Raw genomic sequence first — 25172 nt, forward strand, 5'->3', positions numbered from 1 at the left:
CTTTTTTTCATTTTACTATTTTTTTAATGGTTAACTCAAAAGAAATCTAGAGATCGTGTATAAAATAATAAACTGCTAAGTTGTATAAAGAATTGGCAAAAGGGTTATTCTTCAAGAAAAATGATAGGCTCAGAAACTCACTTGGTACGTATTATGACATGTTCATTCCTTCAAGCAACTCATATTTGTCTCCGACATCAACATGTAGACTAGTAAACATGGCGTAACATCACTTAAGACCAAAGATAATACAAATACTAAAATTTAAAATTCATCATGTCATCCAATGTTAAAACAAATCACACAACTTTTTTTTTAAACAACATTCTACCCCCCAACCTATTCTAAATATGAAAGGAAAATATGCATGCAAAAATGTGAAAATGATGCAGAAAAACTAATTAGAAAAGTTACAATTAAAATGATAGAAAAATAAAATGTTTTTTTTAATTTTAACTATGAAGATGCGTTTCTAAAGGCACTACACTCCATATTCAGCCATCTTCGACTCAAAAATTTGAAAGTGTATATTTATAAAGGAGAAATTAGAAAGAAGGAGTTAGAAAAAAAAATAATTGTCAAAGCTTAATAAAGAAAAAGAAAATGTCTGGATTTTTTTTTGTTTTTTTTTTCAAACAAAGAAGATGCGTTTCTAGAGTAACTACACTTTATATTCAACCATCATCAACACAAAAAGTTAGCCACGGTTAGTCTCTACAAAAAACAAATTAGGAAAAACTTAACCAACATTCTACAATTGTCGATTATTCCCTCCCCCCAACCAGAACGAAACATTGTCCTCAATGTTTGAAAGGAAAGAAGTAGAGTTTAAAAGACATTACCTGGGTGGTGCAACACAGAAGAAAATATTTACAAGCGGAGAGTTAAATCTAATTTGTACTTCTTACTGCGGCAACTGTTACCATCATTATTTGGATGCTCCAACACAAAGGTCCAGGGATTTGGCTCCGGTCTATAAGCTTGTAACAGATCAAGTAGCTCATTAGTAGTGTGAGCACAAATAAAAAGCTTTTTCACTGTGGAAGGAATGAAATAGTTTTTTATTGCATGGTTAAGAAATGCAATAAAGCCATTATAAAAGTTATTGACATTTAACAAACCGATAAGTTTCTGGTGAATGTGCAGATGGACCCAAGATGCTAATGTGATAAGTGCCTCTAGAGTTGCAAGATCTCCTGGAAGGAAAATAAAAACATCAGCATGATTAAGCATTTCAGTTATTCTTTCTTGCATACCTGAGACGACTAACTCTTCTCCAGTCGGTGAGTCAGACAAACTGCCCAAAGGTTTTAGGGCTCTTGGGATGATGCCTAACACTTGGCTTCTTCTGACAAAAGCATCTTCTGAGACCAATTTTGATAACCCTTGGTTACCTCCTCCATACACCAAGTGTAGTTTTCTCTCAGCTATGCTTCGATCAAGATCTATTGCTGCCTCAACGAACTCTTTATGTTTGCCATAGTTAAATCCAGAAAGCACACAAATGTTCTTGAATTGTTTATTGGGAGTAGCTGCCATTGGGATACTTCTCAAAAATAATTTGTGAGTGCTTAACAAAAAATCATATTTAAGAATCTTTGTGACAGTGGGTCACAACTGTGTGTGAGGTAGCATGTAAGTGTCAATTAACGCGTAAAGCACATGGCTCGATAGTAAAAAAGCAAACAGTAAAAATGAAAAAATAATAAAATAAAATAATTAAAGACAATAATGCAAATGATAAAACAATAGTAAAATAAAACAACAGTGAAGTAAAAGGATATTTACAGGTAGTTATGACTGTGGCTCACATCTTCCTCTGGTTTTACGTCCAGAAACGGCTTGAACGCCCTCTATGGGTTGAGAATAGGCTTCCCATCCAGTTTTCTTATAAACTGGCAAACACGGTCGTTTATAGTCAGATTTCCGAGACTATATCGTGCATGCTCTTTCTGGAATAATGACCATAATTGGAGAATCGCTCCTTGCACATATCCACTGGGATGCGTTTCAAGAGACAAAAGGATATCATCCAATGACTCCTTATTCAAGCCATCCCTAATGAATTGAATCTTATCTTCCCTGTTATCAGACACCATTCCTAAAGAACATAGGTTTTTATTGCATCTCATTCTGGCACATTTATGACAAACAACAGAAATTCTTCAAGCTCTTCGTTTTCTTGCATAATTTTCTTTACCACAACCAAGCATGTATGCAATAAATTTTGGAGGTAACTAACCTGTCAAACATACTTTGGCCTCGATTAACCAACAGATGTCAGTAGATATGTTATTCTTCATGAGCAATCGCATGTGTTCGGACCGAGCTTTATAGATTGTAAAGAGGGCATTCTGAGGAAGTGAAGGGAATCGATTGTGAAGCTTTGCTAAAATCTCGTTTATGTCCATACCTTCGCCTCAGAATATCAGTTATTACGAGAAACTGAAGTAACCGATTTGATTGTCACGGAGTACCGTTATTCGCCACTTCACCGGAGTAACAAACTAAAGCACATAAAGAAAAACAAACTAAAACACAAAGAAAATTACAATTGTCCTCTTATTGAATTTACCTCAAGCTCCAACGGGATGTTGTAGACACTTCTCTCAATGTCTCTGAGTTGGCTTTCTAAATCCTCAACATAAGATACTAACTCTGGTGGTTGCAGAGCCCAAATACGATGTGTTTTACAAAATCGAATCTGCCTTTTGAGATGAGATTTTACATGTTGAGGTGGTTTAAGAATGTCCAGGAGGAACTGTTTATCTATGGCACTCATGATTATCAATGATAAGAGAAAACTTAATGGTTAAACAAACACACTTATGCAAAAATAATTTCAATTAGCAAAAGAATAATAAAAAGAAAAAAAAATCAAATCACCGAAAAGAAAGAAAAAAAACTCAATTCAAATCTGGTGGGTCACTCAAATTTATTTCGGTGTCCTCTCCATGTGGCTGGTACTCTAGATATGGCTTTAATCTTTGACCATTAACTTTAAACGTAACACCGTTCTTTGGGTCCTTAATTTCAATTGCTCCATATGGAAAAACAATATGAACAATAAAGGGGCCAGACCATCGAGAGCGTAACTTACCTAGGAATAGGTGCAAGCGAGAATTGAATAAAAGCACTTTCTGACCTGGAGTGAAAGATTTTCTCATAATTTGCTTGTCATGAAAGACTTTCATTCACTGCTTGTAAATTTTGGCATTTTCGTATGCATCATTGCGAATTTCTTCAAGTTCTGCTAATTGTAATCTTCTTTCTAAGCTAGCTTGCTGCATGTCAAATTTGAATTTCTTGATGGCCCAATATGCACGATGCTCGAGTTCCACAGGTAGGTGGCAAGCTTTTCCATACACTAGCCTGTAGGGTGGCATCCCAATCGGGGTCTTGAAAGCCATTCTATATGCCCATAATGCATCATCAAGTCTTAATGACCAATCTTTTATGTCTGATCTCACCGTCTTTTCTAATATGTGCTTTATTTCTCGATTGGAAATCTCAACTTGGCCACTGGTTTGCGGATGATATAGGGTCGCCACTTAGTAAGTGATGAAATACTTTGTCAAAAGAGCTTTGAATGCTTTGTTACAAAAGTGGGCACTACCATCACTGGTTATCACTCGAGGGAATCCAAAGCGTGAAACAATGTTGCTTTTCAAAAATCCTATCACTACCTTGTGATCATTGGTTCTACATAGAATTACTTTTACCCATTTTGATACGTAGTCAACAGCAACAAACATGTATTGATGGCCAAAAGAAGGAGGAAAGGGTCCCATGAAGTCGATACCCCATACATCAAAAGTCTCAACCACTAAAATTGGATTTAGTGGCATCATACTTCTCCGTGTAATGATCTCCATTCGTTGACACCTATCACATGAAAAACAGAAAGTGTAAGCGTCTCGAAATATAGTTGGCTAATAGAAACCACATTGTAAAACTTTAGTCGCTGTTTTCTTAGTGCTGAAATGGCCTCCTGATAACTCTAGGAAATGAGAGTTATTACATCAATTCTAGACTTGAATTAAGGTCATTTAGAGAATAAATAAGGTGTTTTTATTACATTTTGATTACCTTTTGCATAAACATTCATTTTAGTTGGGTTTTAATAAGTTGTGTTTAAATCAAGTAATTTGTACTAAAAACAAGTGCATAATTGTAGGTTTTAAATTCATAAGGGGATGCTGAGACATTAGATGAGCAAGAGGAGGAAAAAAGATAGCCAAAAAAGAAGACAAGCACAATCAGGAATAATGCAGTGCTGTTATGGATGCTAGGGCATCCAGTGCTGCAGCAACCAGGGAGCAATATGGGAGAAAGCTTAAAGCGTGGGTCAGCTATAAAATCGCGATCTGCATGCTTCCTAATTTAAACGCATGCACGCGCATGGACTTTGGGTCTTTTACCCTAATTTGCAATATAAAAGGAGGCGTGCACCACATAGAAATGCGGCAAGGAATTATCATAAAAAATAATTACAAAGGCAAGAAGAAGGAGATCAAGATTGAGGAATGATATTCGGAAACAAAGAAAAGAACCGTGCAGAATTATTTGTCTTTCATCGTGCTCAACTTATATTTTCTCTTCTTCATTGAATTGTTTGGATGTATTCCGAGATCAATATATTTATGTTTATTTTTCTCATCCAGATTATGAACTAAATTTACTTGTGGTTGAATGACAAATAATCCAATGAGTTATTTACTGTTCTTTTATATTGTTATGGTAATGCTGTAGCATTATACTCTAGTAGTTTTTATGAATACAACTGTTATTTCGGTTGACCACCCATTTAATAGTTTCAGTTAAGATAGAGCAGCAAAAGGGCATGTCTTAGCGGATATTATTAGAGTATTACTTGTTCTTAAGTCGAGTTTCCTGGATTAGGTTACCTTAAATCCCATAAGGGCACTACTTGAAGTTAAGATTTGTGACACTCTAGACATAAGTGTTCACCTTGTAGGGTGGAGAGATTAAAGGTTATAATGTCGTACCATAAATATATAAGCAACTAGTCATTGTTAGTAGATTTAGAGGAATGATATTTCCAACATGCGATAGCTACGAATGCAGATTCATTCTACCCATTGCTGCAACACTTATTGTAACAACTAGTGCTAATTTGGTAAACAACAGTCACCACATTAAGAGAGTTTGATCATTCAACTACTATATTCTCAATTGAATCTTAGACACATTTAACTTAGTTTATTTCATTACAGTATTGTTTTATTTCCATCTCTCACAATTATTAGTTACGAGAGAATTATTTGACAATTGTTTGTTTCGATCTTTAGTTGATTTGCATTATTGTGATTGCTTTAGCATTTTGGAGTAACATCAATCCCTGTGGAGACGAATTTGGATACTCATCACTTTATTACTTGTTGTGTATACTTGCACATTGGCATTGATAGTAATTGATTATAGAAATCAACCAACAAGTTTTTGGCGCCGTTGCCGGGGATTGATTCTTTATTTTTAAAGTGTGAAGTAAATCTTGATAGCGCCGAATTTGATTTGATTTATTCTATTTATTGGCAGATCGGTACATGCATGCACAAAGACAGATCTGTGGCATTCCAATTCGATCATGAGATTGAAAGGACTATCAGGAGATTGCGAAGAGAACAAAGGAATTCAGAAATTGCTTCAAGCATGAATAATTTACAGGATGCAGGGAATTTGAATCCTCACGGGCTCTTGCAACCAGTCAACATTCAAGAAGAGCAGAATGAACATGCTAACGGGAGACAGCCAGGCAATAACAATATTATTTACATGGTTGATGACAGAGACAGGGCTATAAGAGATTATGTTGTGCTAACTCCCCAAGTTGTACATCCTGGCATCATCAAACCTGAAGTAGATACTGTAAATTTTGAGTTAAAGCCAGTAATGTTTCAAATGTTGCAAACAGTTGGGCAATTCAATGGATTGCCAAATGAAGATCCTCATCTCCATCTTAAATTGTTCTTGGAAGTAAGTGATGCTTTCAAGATTGTTGGAGCAACACAAAATGCCTTAAGGCTGAGGCTATTCCCTTGTTCCTTAAGAGATCGAGCAAGAGCATAATTAAATTCGTTATCATCTGATTCCATCACTACATGGAATGAAGTGGCGGATAAATTCCTAATGAAATATTTCCCACCAACAAAAAATACAAAGTTGCGGAATGAAATTACTTCTTTCCATCAACTAGAAGATGAAAGTTTGTACGAGGCTTGGGAAAGATTCAAGGAATTGCTCAGAAGGTGTCCTCATCATGGTATTCCTTGTTGCATTCAATTGGAAACTTTCTACAATGGGTTGAATCCAAGTACAAGGTTAATGGTGGATGCTTCAGCAAATGGAGTTCTGTTATCCAAATCTTATACTGAAGCTTATGAAATTCTGGAAAGAATTGCCAACAATAATTACCAGTGGCCTTCAACCAGGCAATCAGCAGTAAGAGGATCAGCAGGGGTACATAACATTGATGCAATTACAGCCTTATCAGCACAAGTAACCTCATTGACTAACACGGTAAAAGCCATGACAGCTGCTCCAGCAACAGTAAAGCAAGTTACTGAACTTTCTTGTGTCTATTGTGGTGAAGAACATGATTTTGATAATTGTCCTGGAAATCCAACTTCAGTAAATTATGTGGATAACTTCAATCGACAACCTCAGAACAATCCATACTCAAATACTTACAACCCAGGCTGGAAACAACACCCAAATTTCTCATGGAGCAGTCAGAATCGAAATGCTCCAGCATTGAATGGACTGAGTAGAAACACACAACCACTTGGTTTTCATTAACAAAGTCAAGGGTAAAAGCATATTAGTCAGGATCCAATCACTTCATTGGAAGCTCTGATCAAGGAATATATTGCAAAGAATGAAGCAATTGTGCAGAGTCAAGCTGTGTCATTGAGAAACCTTGAGAACCAAATGGGAAAACTAGCCACAGCAATGAGCAGCAGAACTCAAGGAAGCCTACCTAGCAACACAGAAGACCCTAGGAGAGAGAGCAAAGAACACTGCAAAGTAATTAGTTTGAGATCTGGAAAGAATGTTGATATCCCAGTTGAGGTGACCAAAAATGGGATAGAATACAATTCAGCACAAAAACCAACTCAAAAGGAAAGCCTGTTACAGCAAACTCCTCTTCAAGACACCGGTTACATGGGCCAAGCTACAGCAACTGCAGAGGAAATTCAAGCAGAACATGCTGAAAAAAAAGTCACAACACCAGTAATTACAACCTGAACCAAATCAAACAAACAAAGTTTGATATCTCCTAAAGCTACCCAGCAGTTTAAACATCCACCACATTTCCCACAAAGGTTCCAGAAGCAAAAACAAGACAAGCAGTTCAGCAAATTCCTAGAAGTGTTGAAACAACTGCACATAAATATACCTTTTGTGGAAGCCTTGGAGCAAATGCCAAATTATGTGAAATTTCTAAAAGATATATTAGCACAAAAAAGAAGGCTGGGAGAGTTTGAAACTGTTGCTTTAAGATAGGAAAGTAGTCATATGCTCCAGAGTAAAATTCCCACAAAATTGAAAGATCTAGGTAGTTTTACAATACCCTGTTCTATAGGGACTAGGTATGCTGGCAGAGCATTTTGTGACTTGGGAGCTAGTATTAATTTGATGTCATTATCTGTATTTAAGCAGCTGGGAGTAGGGGAGTGCAGACCAACAACAGTCACTCTGTAATTAGCTGACAGATCTCATGCATACCCTGAAGGAATGATAGAGGATGTATTGGTAAAGGTTGACAAATTCATCTTTCCAGTGGATTTCATTGTGCTGGACTTTAAAGCTGACAAAGAGGTACCCATTATACTTGAAAGACCTTTTCTAGCAACTGAAAAAACTTTGATAGATGTGCAGAAAAGAGAGCTCACCATGAGAGTGAATGATCAGCAAGTCACATTTAATGTACTAGAGGCTATGAGGAACCCTGATGAAGTAGAAGATTGCAATTTCCTAAGTATAGTGGATCTTGTTATAGCAGACAGAATGGACAAATGCTGCAGTAATGTACTTGACAAAGCCACCACCTTTAAGGATGTTGAAGAGGAAGATGTTGCAGCAATCCAAACAGATTGGATGGACAAACAGCAATCTGACAGGCACAACAAGTCTATTGAACACCTGAATCTTTCAGACAGGGAAGTAAAAACAACTTTACCATCTATTGAATCACCTCCTGGTTTTGAATTAAATTTTTTACCTTCACATTTAAAATATGCTTATCTTGGTCAAAACAACACACTTCTTGTAATCATTTCTTTTACTTTGGATGCAGGTCAAGAACAGAGTCTAGTAGATTTGCTGGAAAAATACAGAAGAGCAATTGGATGGACCATGGCAGATATAAATGGGATAAGCTCATCCATATGTATGCATAAAATCCTGTTAGAGAATTGTTCCAGCAATTCGGTAGAGCACCAGAGAAGGCTGAATCCTATTATGAAAGAAGTGATGAAGAAGGAAATCATCAAATGGTTAGATGCTGAAGTCATATACCCAATGTCAGACAGTTCATGGGTAAGCCTAGTTCAATGTGTTCCAAAGAAAGGAGGGATAACAGTAATGGCTAATGAGAAGAATGAACTTATTCCTACAAGGACAGTGACTGGATGGAGAGTGTGTATGGATAGAAGCTCAACAAAGCTACAAGGAAAGATCATTTCCCACTTCCATTCATAGATCAGATGTTGGACAGACTTGTTGGAAAACAGTACTACTACTTCTTAGATGGGTATTCAGGCTACAACCAGATTGTTATAGCTCCAGAGGATCAAGAGAAGACTACATTTACTTGTCCCTATGGAACATTTGCCTTCAGAAGAATGCCATTTGGGCTATGCAATGCTCCAAAACTTTTTAGAGATGCATGATGTCTATATTTTCTGATATGGTAGAGCAGACTTTGGAAGTTTTCATGGATGACTTCTCAGTTTTTGGGGACACATACAATAATTGTTTACATAACTTGGAAGAAGTTCTTAAAAGATATGAGATGACCAACTTAGTACTCAATTGGGAAAAGTGACATTTCATGGTGCAAGAAGGAATAGTGCTGGGTTACAAGATATCCAAGGATGGTATTAAGGTAGACAAAGCCAAGATAGAGGTAATAGATAAACTGCCACCTCCAACTTCAGTAAAGGTTATTAGGAGTTTTTTTGGGCATGTTGGATTCTACAGAAGATTCATTAAGGATTTTTCTAAAGTAACTAAGCCTCTGTGTTCATTGCTGGAGCATGACAAACCATTTCACTTTAACAAAGAGTGTCTTCAAGCATTTGGAGAATTAAAGAAAGCTATGATCACTGCTCCAGTAGTGATATCTCCATATTGGACTTTACCATTTCAATTTATGTATGATGCTAGTGATCATTCTGTGGGAGCAGTATTAGGGCAAAGAAAGGTTAAGGTTTTTCATTCCATATACTATGCAAGCAAAACATTCACTCCAACTCAGCTCAATTACACCACTACAGAGAAAGAGTTGTTAGCAGTAGTTTTTGTTTTTGACAAATTTAGAGCTTACCTGGTAGGTACTAAAGTAACTGTGTACACAGACCATGCAGCCATCAAATATTTAATTTCAAAGAAGGATGCCAAACCAAGATTAATCAGGTGGATCTTACTGCTTTAATAATTTGATATGGAAATTAAAGATAGAAAGGGGACTGAGAATCAAGTGGCAGACCCCTTGTCACGGCTGGAAGCAGACACTAGTACATTGACAAGGAAGGGCATCACCGAAACTTTTCCTAATGAACAACTGTTGGTATTACAGCAAGCACAGAAGCTACAGCAGTCAGAATCTTCATGGTATGCAGACTTTACTAACTACTTAGTAAGTGGGTTGCTACCACCTGAGCTGAAGTTTCAAGAGAAAAAGAAATTTCTTCATGATGTTAGAAGTTATCAGTGGGATGACCCACATTTATATAAGCTATGCTCAGATCAAGTAATAAGAAGATGTGCTGCAGCAGAAGAAATACCTCATATACTGGAGTCATGTCATGCTGTAGCATATAGAGGACATTTTGGTGGTCACAGAACAGCTGCCAAAGTTATGCAATCAGGTTATTATTGGCCCTCTATTTTTAAAGATGCTTATGAATTTGTTAAATGCTCTGACAGGTGTCAAAGGACAGGGAACATAACTAGCAGACATGAGATGCCATTGACTAACATACTGGAAGTGGAAGTTTTTTATGTTTGGGGAATAGATTTCATGAGACATTTTCCCCCATCCTTTGGGAACTTATATATCCTTGTTGCTGTGGATTATGTCTCCAAGTGGGTAGAAGCTGCAGCATTACATACCAATGATGCTAAAACAGTGGTGGTTTTTCTTCAAAAAAATATTTTTTCCAGGTTTGGCACTCCTAGAGCAATTATTAGTGATAAGGGCACACATTTTTGCAACAAAATCTTTGCTGCAGCAATGATGAAATATGGAGTCAAGGATAAGATAGCAACAGCATATCACCCATAATCCAATAGTCAGGCTGAAGTGTCCAACAGAGAAATTAAAAAGATTTTAGAAAAAATGGTGAAGCCAACGAGGAATGATTGGTCTTCACACTTGCATGACTCTCTATGGGCCTACAGAACAGCAAACAAAACTTCACTTGGCATGTCTCCTTACCGAATTGTTTATGGCAAAGCTTGTCATTTGCCACTAGAGCTCGAGCATAAAGCACATTGGGCACTGAAGAAGTTAAATTGGGATATGCATGCTGCAGCAGAGCAAAAGAGACTTCAACTTTGTGAGCTTGATGAATTACGGTTATTTTCATTTGAAAATGCAAGAATCTATAAAGAGAGAACAAAACACTGGCACGACAAGCATATTCAACACAGGAAATTTACCCCTGGTCAATTAGTGTTGTTCCACAATACAAGATTAAGATTATTTCCGAGAAAGCCCAAATCACGATGGTCTGGCCCATTTAAGCTGTTAAAATCTTACCCTCATGGAGCTGTTGATCTTCTAGATGAACAAACAGGCCACGAGTTCAAGGTTAATGGACACAGGGTTAAGCATTACATACATCCAGCAGCAGAATGTTCAAAGGAGGTGTTACTCCTTAAAGAACCCAGCTATTGAACAAAGAAAGAAGATCAGGCTGAAGGACCTTAAATTAAGCGCTTCTTGGGAGGTAGCCCATTGAGGAGATAGCCACTTCAAACTAATTTTGATATACTTTGGTTTTGTAGACAACTCTTCTTCTTTTACATTTTAGTTAATCATGGTTTTCCATATTAACCATTTATTTTTATCCTTTTCCATTATTGCATACTTTATTTTCACTGTAGTTTGATATATCTATTTCATTTCATAATGCGTCAATAATAATTGAATTCCATATTAACACATGAGAGTGTATGGTGGCAGAATTCATAGGTGAACCACGCGTCAGTAGCTTTCGTGGGGAGTATATATCAGTTGTTAGAATAAGCGAATGGATGTTGCAGCAGCTAATTTTACCGTTACAGTAAATTAAAAGCTAGAGCCTTTCACTAACCGTTGGAGATAAAATCATGACAGATGGACGCATGGATATGGATAGAAATTGCGGAAACAAATTTCTGGAATTAAAGCTTTAAATTCATTGGCCGATGATTTTGGGATATGCACATTTAATTCAAAATATTTTATTCCCTCAATTATTTCAAGTTACCGTATTTATCTCCAATTAAAAGTCCACTATAAAAAGGAATCACTGTGCTTAGTACTCTACGCCACTATTCTCCATCTCCTTCGCAAATCCAACTCTCATAATTCTTAACTTCTTCTTCTCTTTTTACTCTCAGGAACAGTAGCCTCAATTTGTTACTGCTACAGCAATGCTGAGATACAAGAAAACAGCAAGCCGCCTCAAAGATCCGTCACGATTCCAGAGTTACCACGCTCAAGAAAAATATGAAGAATTCATAGAGCCACGTCGGATTCTGGAAGAAAAAATGTTTCAATTTCCAGACCAACTCACAGGAATTGTGCAAACAATTCATAATGCTATAGCAAAGCGAGGATGGCTAGAGTTTTGCAACCACCTCCAAGACCCTGTGCTGCCTATAGTCAAAGAGTTTTACGCCAATTTGGTAAGCCCTGATCAGCACAATATTTAGATAAGAAATACATTTGTCCCATTAGACCTCCGTGTTATCAATGCTTTTTATAACTTACCTGCTGAAATTACTTGTGAATATGCTAAGTTGCGTGATAAATTAACCCCGAAAAAGTGGAACACCATTTTCACAACTCTTACAATCGAAGGGGCATCATGGGCTAACGAGGAAAAGCATGTAGTTAATAGGATAGATTTGAAACCTGTTGCTAATGTGTGGGTGAAATTTCTGAAATCTAGGCTTATGCCCACTACTCACACCACTACAGTTTTGCAAGAGAGGTTGGTCTTGTTATATGTCATTGTTCGAGGGCTTCCCACAGATGTAGGTAGCATCATCGCTAAAGAAATCCGAGATTGTGCAACCAAGACTCAACGAACTGCTGCCTTGTTATTTTCCTCACTCGTTACCAGCATTTGTATAGTTTCAGGTGTTCGTCTCGAAGCCAGTAATGAACATGTAAAAAATGATGGTACCTTTACGGCACGTACCATTGAGCGAGTTGCTGGTGAGAGTGCTGGAACAACCACTGAACCAGCTGTTGTCACAGGACCAAGACGAGCTATTGGCTTGGAATAGACTATCCAGGCACTCAGCAATAGTATAACTCAATGTGTGGAAGCTCAGTAGAGGGAAAATGGTCGGTTTTGGAGTTATTTACAGCACCTGGACAACCAACTACATCAATTTGCTCTGTACATGAAACGCACTCACCGAAACTTTCCTGATGCATTGCTCCAGCAGTTTAATTTTGACAACCACACTACAGATGCTCCAGCGGAGGCCAGTGCAGAAGCCACTACCACAGAGGAACCAGCAGAAGATGCTGCAGCCGAACCACAAGCAGAGCAAGAATCAGAGGATGTTGAACCATCTGACCAGCCTAAGGAAGAAGGTGACAACTCTGAGACTGATAGCTCACCCACAGAAGCAAAGGACAATTCGAAGAAGGAACGTGAGGAACCAACCATCCCAGCCCAGCCCAAAACCAGGAAAAAGCACATTATTCAAAAAGAGAAAGAGGAAGACCTTGAAGAGGAGCCGTCTATTCCAGTCCTCGCGAGTAAGAAAAAGGCCAAGGGCAAAGCAAAAATGACAACACTTCCAGCCTCTGAATATGAAATGGAGCAAGTCGATGCTGAGCTGGCTGCTGCAGCTGCCAGAACTATGCCTACACTTGAGCAAGCCAAGCAACTATTTACGGTCATTACGGCTATCACAGCTGAGGGCCAGGCAGCTGATGCATTAACTACAAAGCCTCCCCAGCAAACTACTAGCCAGCCTATTCGCACCAGTCCAAGACAATTCAGCAAACGAAAATGCAGTACATCTACAGGTACTGCTACAGCAACCCCAACTCTTCTCGCTAGCCCCATAGGGAAAAAGACAAAGTCATTACCAGCTGCTTCTCCAAAAGCTTCACCAAAGGATAAGCTGCGCAGTGCATCCAAGAAGCGCTGATAGCATTCCATCATGTGCTGTTGTCCCCACCACATGAGAGTACTCTTTCCTTTTTAGTTTGTTCTTCTAAACAAAAATGTATGGTATTTTGTTTGTCAATTTATATGGTATTTTCTAAGGTCTTCCATATCCTTGTCAAGTTGTGTGCTTTTGTTCTATATGCTTGTGAGGACACAGCATCTCTCAAGTTTGGGGGGGTTGTTTCTGAATGCATGTGTTTATGTATGTGTTTATATTTGTGCTGTATGAAGCTCTTTATCTAATATTTGTGTATGGATTTGAAAGCCTAATGAAGATAAATTGAGTGTTAGACAATATTTATTAGAATGCCAAGTAGAGACAGTTATAGATAGAAGTGAAATTATGTCCCAACACTTAGACTTTGGTTGAATTGTATGAGATTGCTAGAGCAGAGCCAAAAGAATAGAAAAGATCTTACGTTTGGAGGGAGAAGCAAGTTGATTGACTATGATATCTATGAAATAAACTCTGCTCCAATGGTCTAGTTGCTGAGTAACCAGATCTGAGTATGTACCCCATATGTAGAATTGTGTCAAAGGTAGCAAGAGTTATGAGCAATGCTGTAGCAGTTCTAATATATATATATAAAGAAGTCCTTTGTCTAAGGCATTGAGTATCCAGGACTGTTCATGAGCCCCATGTTCAGCCTTGAGTAAAAGATACCTTTAAATAAGATTATACTACAGATATTGCTGCAGCAACTCTAATCTGGGCATGGTTTGAGTAATTGGGCGTCATCATTACAAGTGATTGACATTCACATGAAAGATAAATGTTACAGTGAGGAGGTTGAGTACTTCTCAGTTTATTCAATGTTAAAACAATCACAGTTTGAGTATGTGAAATTTATGCTACTCCATTTATGAATGAAGTATGTCACTACGGAAATTTATGCAGTCTTTTGGTAATGTTACAGCATATCTGTAATTCAATCAAAGGAAGCACACACACACTATGGATAGAAAGAAGCTTAGATCTAGAACTGATTTACTATAGGCATTTTGTATGATTGGGATTGTGATCTGAAGGTGGAAGAATCATTGCAAAATTGATAAAAGAGCTAAAGTTTTGTGCATGTTTGTTTGCGGGAAAGGTTAGTATGTGTCATTACTTGAGGACAAATAATGGTTTAAGTTTGGGGGTGTGATAACTTCAGGAAATGAGAGTTATTACATCAATTCTAGACTTAAATCAAGGTCATTTAGAGAACAAATAAGGTGTTTTTATTACATTTTGATTACCTTTTGCATAAACATTCATTTTAGTTGGGTTTTAATAAGTTTTATTTAAATGAAGTAATTTGTGCTAAAAACAAGTGCATAATTGTAGGTTTTAAATTCATAAGGGGATGCTGAGAAATTAGATGAGCAAGAGGAGGAAAGAAGATGGCCACAAAAGAAGACAAGCACAATTGGGAATAATGCAGTGTTGTTGTGGATGCTAGGGCAACCAGTATTGCAGCAACCAGAGAGCAATGCGAGAGAAAGCTTAAAGCGCGGGTCAGCTATAAAATCGGGATCTGCATGCTTCCTAATTTAAACGCATGCACACGCATGGACTTTGGGTCTTTTACCCTAATTTACAATATAAAAAGAGGCGTGCACCACATAAGGCGGCAAGGAATTATCATAAAAAATAATTACAAAGGCAAGAAGAAGGAGATCAAGATTGAGGAGTGATATTCAGAAACAAAGAAAAGAACCGTGTAGAATTATTTGTCTTTCATCGTGCTCAACTTATATGTTCTCTTCTTCCTTGAATTGTTTAGATGTATTCCGAGATCAATATATTTATGTTTATTTTTCTCATCCAGATTATGAACTAAATTTACTTGTGGTTGAATGACAAATAATCCAATGGGTTCTTGACTGTTCTTTTATGTTGTTATGGTAATGCTGTAGCATTATACTCTAGTAGTTTTTATAAATACAACTGTTATTTCAGTTGACCACCCATTTAATAGTTTCAGTTAAGATAGAGCAGCAAAAGGGCATGTCTTATGGATATTATTAGAGTATTACTTGTTCTTAAGTCGAGTTTTCTGGATTAGGTTACCTTAAATTCCATAAGGGCACTACTTGAAGATAAGATTTGTGACACTCTAGACATAGGTGTTCACCTTGTAGGGTGGAGAGATTAAAGGTTATAATGTCGTACCATAAATATATGAGCAACTGGTCATTGTTAGTAGATTTAAAGGTATGAGATTTCCAACATGCGATAACTTCGGATGCAAATTCATTCTACCCATTGCTGCAACACTTATTGTAACAACTAGTGCTAATTTAGTAAACAACAGTCACCCCATTAGGAGAGTTTGATCATTCAACTACTATATTCTCAATTGAATCTTAGACACATTTAACTTAGTTTATTTCATTACAGTATTGTTTCATTTCCATCTCTCACAATTATTAGTTACGAGAGAATTATTTGACAATTGTTTGCTTCGATCTTTAGTTGATTTGCATTATTATGATTGCTTTAGCATTTTGGAGTAACATCAATCCCTGTGGAGACGATCTTGAATACTCATCACTTTATTACTTGTTGTGTATACTTGCACATTGGCATTGATAGTAATTAATTATAGAAATCAACCAACACCTCCACAAGCTTGTTCATGGCAGAATGAAAGGATATTTTGAATTTCACTTTCTGGGACACATCGTCTAACAATTTGATCTGCACAATACTTGAACAAATAAGGGTCATCCCAAAAGAAATTCTTTATTTCTGCAAAAAAATTAGCTTTGTCTTGCTTGGTCCAATGCTCTGGAAGTTGACATGTAACAAGATAATTAACGATATCAGCATATCACGGTAATACTTCCACACTCATCAATTGTTCATCTTGGAATGACTCATTAAATGGTAATGATACTATAATTGTGTCAAAATGGAGACGAGAGAGATGGTCAGCCACAACATTCTCTGTGCCTTTCTTATTTTTAAATTCCAAGTCGAACTCCTGCAAAAGTAACACCCAACGAATTAGTCTAGCTTTTGTATCTTTCTTTGTGAGAAGATATTTAATAGCAGCATGATCTGTGAACACAATTATTTTATAACCAATGAGATAAGATCGAAATTTCTCTAATGCAAACACTACTGCTAGCATTTCTTTTTCAGTAGTTGAATAGTTCAACTGTGCATCATTCAATGTCATACTAGCATAGTAAATAACATGGGGAATTCGATTAACTCTTTGTCCTAATACTGTTCCTATTGCATAATCAAATGCATCACACATGAGTTCAAATGGTAAGCTCCAGTTTGGGGGCTGAATGATGGGTGATGACGTCAACAACTGTTTTAATTTTTCAAATACCACAAGACATGAATCATTAAAGATAAAAGGTACATCCTTAGCAAGTAGATTGCATAAGGGTCTAGAAATTTTGCTAAAATCTTTAATGAAACGTCGATAAAAATCAGCACGCCCAAGGAAAGATCTTACTTCTCGGACTGTTTTAGGTGGAGGAAGATTAGAAATGAGATCCACCTTTGCTTTGTCAACCTCAATACCTTTACTTGAAATGATGTAATCGAGAATAATGCCTTATTTTACCATAAAATAACACTTCTCCCAATTTAAGATTAAGTTCTTCTTGATACATCTCTGCATAACTAGTGTTAGATGATATAAACATTGATCAAACGAGTCACCAAAAATAGAAAAGTCATCCATAAAGACTTCAAGGAATCGTTCAACCATATCAGAAAAAATGCTTAACAGGCATCGTTGAAATGTGGCAGGAGCATTACATAATCCAAATGGCATTCTCCTATATGCAAATGTGCCAAAAGAGCAAGTGAAAGTAGTTTTCTCCTGATCTTTTGATGCTATGGGGATCTGATTGTATCCTGAGTAGCCATCTAGAAAGTAATAAAATTCATGGCCTGCTAATCTATTAAGCATTTGATCGATAAATGGTAAAGAAAAATGGTCTTTACGTGTGACAGAATTTAATTTTCTATAATTAATGCATACCCGTCATCATGTAGTCACTCTAGTGGGTATCAATTCATTATCAGCATTGGTAACTACTGTGACTCCTGACTTTTTGGGGACAACTTGCACAGGACTGACCTATGAACTATCAGAAATTGGGTAAATGATACCTGGGTCTAATAACTTAAGGACTTCAGTTCTAACAACTTCTTTCATATTATGATTTAATCAACGTTGCATTTCCTTAGTAGGTTTAGCATTTTCATCAATGTGAATGTAATACATGCAGTCAATTGAGTTTATACCTTTGATGTCTGCTATGGTCCATCATAATGCTTCTTTGTGCTCTTTTAAAACATTCAACAACTTACCTTTTTATTCGTCATTTAAGAATTATGAGATGATTACCGGCATAGTACTTTCTTCTCCCAAAAATACATATTTCAAAGTGTTGGGTAATGGTTTGTGCTCGAGTTTCGATGGTGATTTTGATGATGGGATGAGTTTCTTCTCTGATGGTGTTAGTTGCACAAATCTTGACATCTATTTATGAGTGTCCATGGATGGTGCTGAGTTAAGTAGAACATTGACCTCATCGACTGATCTGTCAATATCAAAATCCAAACCAAATTGAGTTAAACATGTTTGTAAAGGATCATCACTAAGGTTTGAAAGAAAAGTATTATCAACTATTGTTTCAATTAAACCCACATCAACAATTCCATCATCTGCATTATGAGGTTGTTTGGCAATGTTGAAAATATTTAGCTCCACAGTCATGTTGTCAAAGGACAACTGCATATTTTCAGTTCTGCATTGAATGTGAGCATCGGCAGTTGCCAAGAAAGGTCGGTCTAGGATAATGGGGATGTGCTTCCTTGAATCCCGGCTTGGTTGAGTGTCAATTACAATGAAATCAAAAGGAAAATAAAACTTGTCTACCTGGATAAACACGTCCTCCACAATACCACAAGGTATTTTCGTAGACCGATCTGTAAGTTGTAACACCACTGGAGTTGGGTGTAATTCTCCAAGTCCAAGTTTCACAAATACTGAATAAGGCAATAGATTTATACTAACTCCTAAATCCAACAAAGCATTCTCAATTGTGTGCTTCCATATGCTACGTGAGATAGTGGGGGAACTTGGGTCTTTGCATTTTAGAGGAATTTTGTATTAGAGTATAGAACTAACATTTTCTGTTAAAAAGTCCTTCTTTTGAATGTGAATGTTTCTCTTTTTAGTACAAAGGTCTTTAAGAAACTTGGCATAAGATGGAACTTATTTTATAGCATCAAGTAAAGGAATGTTAACACTTACCTGTTTGTAGATTTCAAGAATCTCACCTGTGGATTTTCCTTTCTTTTCTTTAGCTAACCTCTGAAGAAATAGAGCTTTAGGAACATATTCTCGTGGGTTGGTTTCTTCTTTCTCCTCCGGTGATGAGTCCTCAGCATTTACAGGTACAATTTGATTTTCTTTTGTCACCGGCATCTCAACTTTGTTGTCGACTTCTTTTTCTTTTCGCAAGATCATGACTGCTTTGACCTCTTCATGCTGCTGTGGTGAACTGGTACTTGCTTCATATACTCCTTTAGGATTAAGCACTGGTTGACTTGGAATTTACCTTTCTCAACGGTCATTGCCAAGATCTGAACTGAAGAAGCAAGTTGTCCCACCATCTTCTCGAGGCTTGAAACTGATTGGGCTTGTGAGTTGATGTCTGCTCTCATCTCATTTCATAGTCCATCAATGGTGCGGTTTTGTTACTCAATCGTAGAGTGAGTAACATTCTTGAAATTCTGGAATACATCCTCCTATGGTCTAGGTTGAGAGTAGTTCTGGTTCTGATTGTATGGTCTAAATGGTGGCTGAGAGGCTTGAGGAATTGGTTGCATTGGTGGAGCTGGAGCTGCTGGCCCATTCTGTTGTAATCCTTGAGACCATGAAAAATTGGGGTGGTCTCTCAATCTAGGGTTATATGTGTTGGAGTATGGGTTGTAATTTGATGGTTTTCTCATTACACCTATAGCATTGGCTTGATTTGAGTATGAGTCATGGTCATGTGGTTCTGTTGATTTAACTGCCGTTAATGATGCTATTTGTCCAGAGAGACCTTCAACCATCTCATTGACTTCTTTAATTCCCAAAGTTGACTCGCCAATGTGAACCTTATTCACTCCTTTAATTCTTTTAGTATTCCTGAGTGATCAACTCCGTTGTTGGAAATTATCTGCTTGTCGCTGGAAGAATGCCCAAATCTCTGATGCACTTTTTGATATTAACTCTCCTCCACTTGTTGCCATTAGCCATTCTTGCACATTCGACAATAATCTCTCCAAAACGTATTGGCATTGGTGCCATTTCTCGTACCCATGATGTGGATACTTCAAGAGTAGCCCATTGAATCGCTCCCATGTTTCGAAAAACCGCTCGTCTTCTCTTTGGGTAAACTTGAAATTTCCCTGCAAATAGCATTGGTTTTATGCACTGGGAAGTATTTATTTAAAAATTTAGTTACCATTTGTTCCCATAATGTAACGCTATTAGCAGGCAAAGTATTTAACCATGAACGAGCTCTATCCTTTAAAGAAAATGGGAATAATCTAAGTTTAACATCATCGTCTGAAAAATTCTCATATTTAAAAATTTGACAAACAACATGAAAATCATTCAGATGATTATATGGATCCTCATTTTCTAAGCCATAGAATGTTGGAAGACAATTTAACACACTAGGTTTTAGTTCAAAACTTATAGCAGCTACATTTGGTTATCTTATACATGATGTACTCAAATTAGCTAAGGGACTGAGCGTCCAAACTGTTTTTAATCCGATGGCCATGATTTACTCCATGTATCTATAAAAAGGGGGCCTCTCCCCCCTAATTTGATATCTCTGAATCCATTTTTGGGATCCATTTTCTGTAATTCTCTCTCCATCTTGTATTTTCTTCGTATTTTAATAAATTCCCATTTTGCCCCTAGTTCAATTATGAGTGGCTAATTTTCTTTCAAGCTTGGGTTGAAGGTGAAGTCTCAACATGTGTCATGGGCTTAATTTGGGTAAATTTATTTTCTCTTCCCCTCTAGTTTTTGTGGATGTTTTGACTTCTCGTCGATAAATAATACTAATCTTGTCTAGATACCGCATTGGTTACACCGGCTCTCTAGTATAAAGTTATTATTATTTGGCACGATAAGCCCTTAGCACCATATTGATTAGAGCGTGGTTCATGAGGTGTGGATTCCCCCCTCATGATTTAATTGGCATTAATACGGATTATTTAGCCCATGATGCATGTTGATACGGATCCAGATACCCAAGTACGTCAATTTAATAGATTTTCTCTTTAATTTATTCTCTCCATTGCAATTCCAATTTTAGAATTTATTCTCGCCATTTTAATTTAAGTATTAGCATATTCCAAATCATTTCCACCATAAATCCAACTACCCATTTACAAAATTAATTCTATATATAATTAAAATACACCTCCTCGTGGGATCGACACTCGTCACCATTAGTCTATACTACAATAGATTCGTGCGCTTGCGAGTACATTAAAATTTGCACAACAAGTTTTTGGCGCCGTTGCCGGGGAGGTAAGTAATTTTAATTCATAGAATTAATTTTTGTGAATAATTTCTTTTATTTGTTTTCTTGTATTTTTTTTAATTAAAAAAAAAGAAAAAAAAGTGAATCTACATATAAAGGTTAGTATTTCTTTTCTTTTTCTCTTCTTTAACATTTTGTATTTTAATTTTCAATTTAATTTTCTTTGTAATTTTTATTTTATTTTATTAATTTAATTTTTAGTTAATTTATTTCACGTATTTATTTTTGTGTATTTTTATAGAAAGGTTGTAATAGCGCAATAAGGTTAGTATCGTAATTTCTCCCTCTTCTTTATTTTTATTTGTTTTGTTCCCATCTTTATTTTTATTTTATTTGTCTTGCATGCATGGTCGTAAGTCATTATTACCTAATCTTGAACCTATAGACCTTGAACTTAAGAAAACACTTCGCACACAAAAGCACATTAAAAATAAATTTGGAATGGATTTACAAGCACCACAAGAGAGGCCATTTAAGGACTATTTTAGTCCCTTAGCTAATTTGAGCACATCATGCATAAGATACCCAAATGTAGCTGCTAGGAGTTTCGAATTAAAACCTAGTGTGCTAAATTGTCTCCCCACATTTTATGGCCTAGAAAATGAGGATCCATATAATCATCTGAATGATTTTCATGCCATTTGTCAAACTTTTAAATATGAAAATTTTTCAGACGATGATGTTAAACTTAGACTATTCCCATTTTCTTTAAAGGATAGAGCTCGTTCATGGCTTAATACATTGCCTGCTAATAGCATTGCATCATGGGAACAAATGGTTACAAAATTTTTGAATAAATATTTCCCAGTGCATAAAACCAATGCTATTCGCAGGGAAATCTCGGAGTTTACCCAGAGAGAGGACGAGCAATTTTTCGAAACATGGGATCGATTCAATGGGCTACTCTTGAAGTGTTCACATCATGGGTACGAGAAATGGCACCAATGCCAATACTTTTTGGAGGGATTATTGCCGAATGTGCAAGAATGGCTAATGGCAACAAGTGGAGGAGAGCTAATGTCAAAAAGTGCATCAGAGATTTGGGAATTCTTCCAGCGACAAGCGGATAATTCCCAACAACGGAGTCAATCACTCAGGAATACTAGAAGAATTAAGGGAGTAAATGAGGTTCACATTGGCGAATCAAGTTCAGAAATTAAAGAAGTCAAAGCGATAATTGAAGGTCTCTCTCGACAAATAGCATCATTATCGACTGCTAAATCAACAGAGCCACATGACCATGACTCATACTCAGATCAAGCCAATGCCATAGGTGTAATGAGAAAACCATCGAATTACAACCCATACTCCAACACATATAACCCTAGATGGAGAGACCACCCCAATTTTTCATGGTCTCAAGGATTCCAACAGAATGGACTAACAGCTCCAGCTCCACCAATTCCACAAAATCCTCAAGCCTCTCAGCCACCATTTAGACCATACAATCAGAACCAGAATTACTCTCAGCCCAGACCATGGGAGGATTCATTCCAGAATCTTAAGAATCTTACTCACTCCACGATTGAGCAACAGAACCGCACCATTGATGGACTACGAAATGAGTTGAGAGCAGGCTTCAACTCACAAGCTCAATCAGTTTCAAGCCTCGAGAATATGGTGGGACAACTTGCTTCTTCAGTTCAGACCTTGGCAATGACCGTTGAGAAAGGTAAGTTTCCAAGTCAACCAGTGCCTAACCATAAAGGAGTGCATGAAGCAAGTACCAGTTCACCACAGCAGCATGGAGAAGTCAAAGCAGTAATGACATTGCGAAAAGGAAAAGAAGTTGACAACAAAGTGGAGATGCCGGTGACAAAAGAAAATCAAATTGTACCTGTGAATGTTGAGGAATCATCACCGGAGGAGAAAGAAGAAACCAACCCACGAGAATACGTTCCGAAAGCTCCATTTCCTCAGAGGTTAGCGAAAGGCAAGAAGGGAAAATCCACAGGTGAGATTCTTGAAATCTTCAAACAGGTAAGTGTTAACATCCCTTTGCTTGATGCTATTAAACAAGTTCCATCTTATGTCAAGTTTCTTAAAGACCTTTGTACTAAAAAGAGAAATATGCATGTTCAAAAGAAGGCATTTTTAACAGAAAACGTTAGTTCTATCCTCCAACATAAAATTCCTTTAAAATGCAAAGATCCAGGCTCCCCCACTATCTCATGTAGTATAGGGAACCACACAATTGAGAATGCTTTGTTGGATTTAGGAGCTAGTGTAAATCTTTTGCCTTACTCTGTATTCGTGAAACTTGGACTAGGAGAATTACACCCAACTCCAGTGGTGTTACAGCTTGCAGATCGGTCCACAAAAATACCTCGTGGTATTGTGGAGGACGTGCTTATCCAGGTAGACAAATTTTATTTTCCTGTTGACTTCATTGTAATTGACACTCAACCAATACAGGATTCAAGGAAGCACATCCCCATTATTCTAGGCCGACCTTTCTTGGCAACTGCGGATGCTCACATTCAATGCAGGACTGGAAATATGCAGTTGTCTTTCGGCAACATGACTATGGAGCTGAACATCTTCAACATTGCCAAACAACCTCACAGTGCAGATGATGGAATTGTTGATGTGGATTTAATTGAAGCATTAGTTGATGATACTTTTGTTTCAAACCTTAGTGATGATCCTTTACAAACATGTTTAACTCACTTTGGTTTTGATTTTGATATTGACAGATCGGTTGATGAGGTCAACGCTCTGCTTGACTCAACACCATCTATGGACACTAATAAATAGAAGTCAAGAGTTGAACAACTAGCACCATCAGAGAATAAACTCATCCCATCATCAGAATCACCACCGAAACTCGAGCTCAAACCATTACCCAACACATTGGAATATGCATTTTTGGGAGAAGAAAGTACTCTGCCGGTAATCATCTCATCATCCCTAAATGATGAACAAAAAGGTAAGTTGTTGGATGTTTTGAAAGAGCACAAAGGGGCATTAGGATGGACCATAGCAGACATAAAAGGTATAAACCTAGTAGACTGCATGCATTACATTCACCTTGATGAAAATGCTAAATCTACTAGGGAAATGCAACGTCGGTTAAATCCTAACATGAAAGAAGTTGTTAGAACTGAAGTCCTTAAGCTATTAGACGCAGGTATCATTTACCCCATTTTTGATAGTTCATGGGTCAGTCCTGTGCAAGTTGTCCCCAAAAAGTCAGGAGTCACAGTAGTTACCAATGCTGATAATGAATTGATACCAACTAGGGTAACTACAGGATGGCGTGTATGCATTGATTATAGAAAATTGAATTCTGTCACACGTAAAGACCATTTTCCTTTACCATTTATTGATCAAATGCTTGATAGATTAGCAGGCCATGAATTTTATTGCTTTCTAGATGGCTACTCAGGATATAATCAGATTCCCATAGCATCAAAAGATCAAGAGAAAACTACTTTCACTTGCCCTTTTGGCACATTTGCATATAAGAGAATGCCATTTGGATTATGCAATGCACCTGCTACATTTCAACGATGCATGTTGAGTATTTTTTCTGATATGGTTGAACGATTCCTTGAAGTCTTTATGGATAATTTTTCTGTCTTTGGTGACTCATTTGATCAATGTTTACATCATCTAACACTAGTTCTGCAGAGATGTATCGAGAAGAATTTGGTCTTAAATTGGGAGAAATGCCATTTTATGGTAAAACAAGGTATTGTTCTCGGTCACATCATTTCGAGCAAAGGTATTGAGGTTGACAAAGCCAAGGTGGATCTCATTTCTAATCTTCCTCCACCTAAAACAGTCAGAGAAGTAAGATCTTTCCTTGGGCATGCTAGGTTCTATAGACGTTTCATTAAAGATTTTAGCAAAGTTTCTAGACCCTTATGCAATTTACTTGCTAAGGATGTACCTTTTGTCTTTGATGATTCATGTCTTGTTGCGTTTGAAAAATTAAAGCATTTG

General features: G+C 37.1%; 2 protein-coding genes and 1 non-coding gene across 3 annotated transcripts; 2 read left to right on the top strand and 1 right to left on the bottom strand.

The window, feature by feature from the left end:
- Positions 1 to 6180: 6180 nt before the first annotated feature.
- On the bottom strand, positions 6181 to 6287 carry LOC112499461 (small nucleolar RNA R71). The gene has a single exon (XR_003067056.2). It is a non-coding gene; the product is annotated as a small nucleolar RNA R71 (small nucleolar RNA).
- A 4298-nt stretch (positions 6288 to 10585) lies between these two features.
- Positions 10586 to 11146, top strand: LOC107175754 (uncharacterized). Its single transcript, XM_052434941.1, has one exon. The coding sequence runs from the start codon at positions 10586 to 10588 to the stop codon at positions 11144 to 11146; it is 561 nt and encodes a 186-aa protein (XP_052290901.1).
- Positions 11147 to 12867: 1721 nt separating this feature from the next.
- LOC107175753 (uncharacterized) lies at positions 12868 to 13629 on the top strand. Its single transcript, XM_015527482.1, has one exon. The coding sequence runs from the start codon at positions 12868 to 12870 to the stop codon at positions 13627 to 13629; it is 762 nt and encodes a 253-aa protein (XP_015382968.1).
- Positions 13630 to 25172: the final 11543 nt, after the last annotated feature.

Source organism: Citrus sinensis, chromosome 2, assembly GCF_022201045.2.
Source record: "Citrus sinensis cultivar Valencia sweet orange chromosome 2, DVS_A1.0, whole genome shotgun sequence".
Classification (NCBI taxonomy): domain Eukaryota; kingdom Viridiplantae; phylum Streptophyta; class Magnoliopsida; order Sapindales; family Rutaceae; genus Citrus; species Citrus sinensis.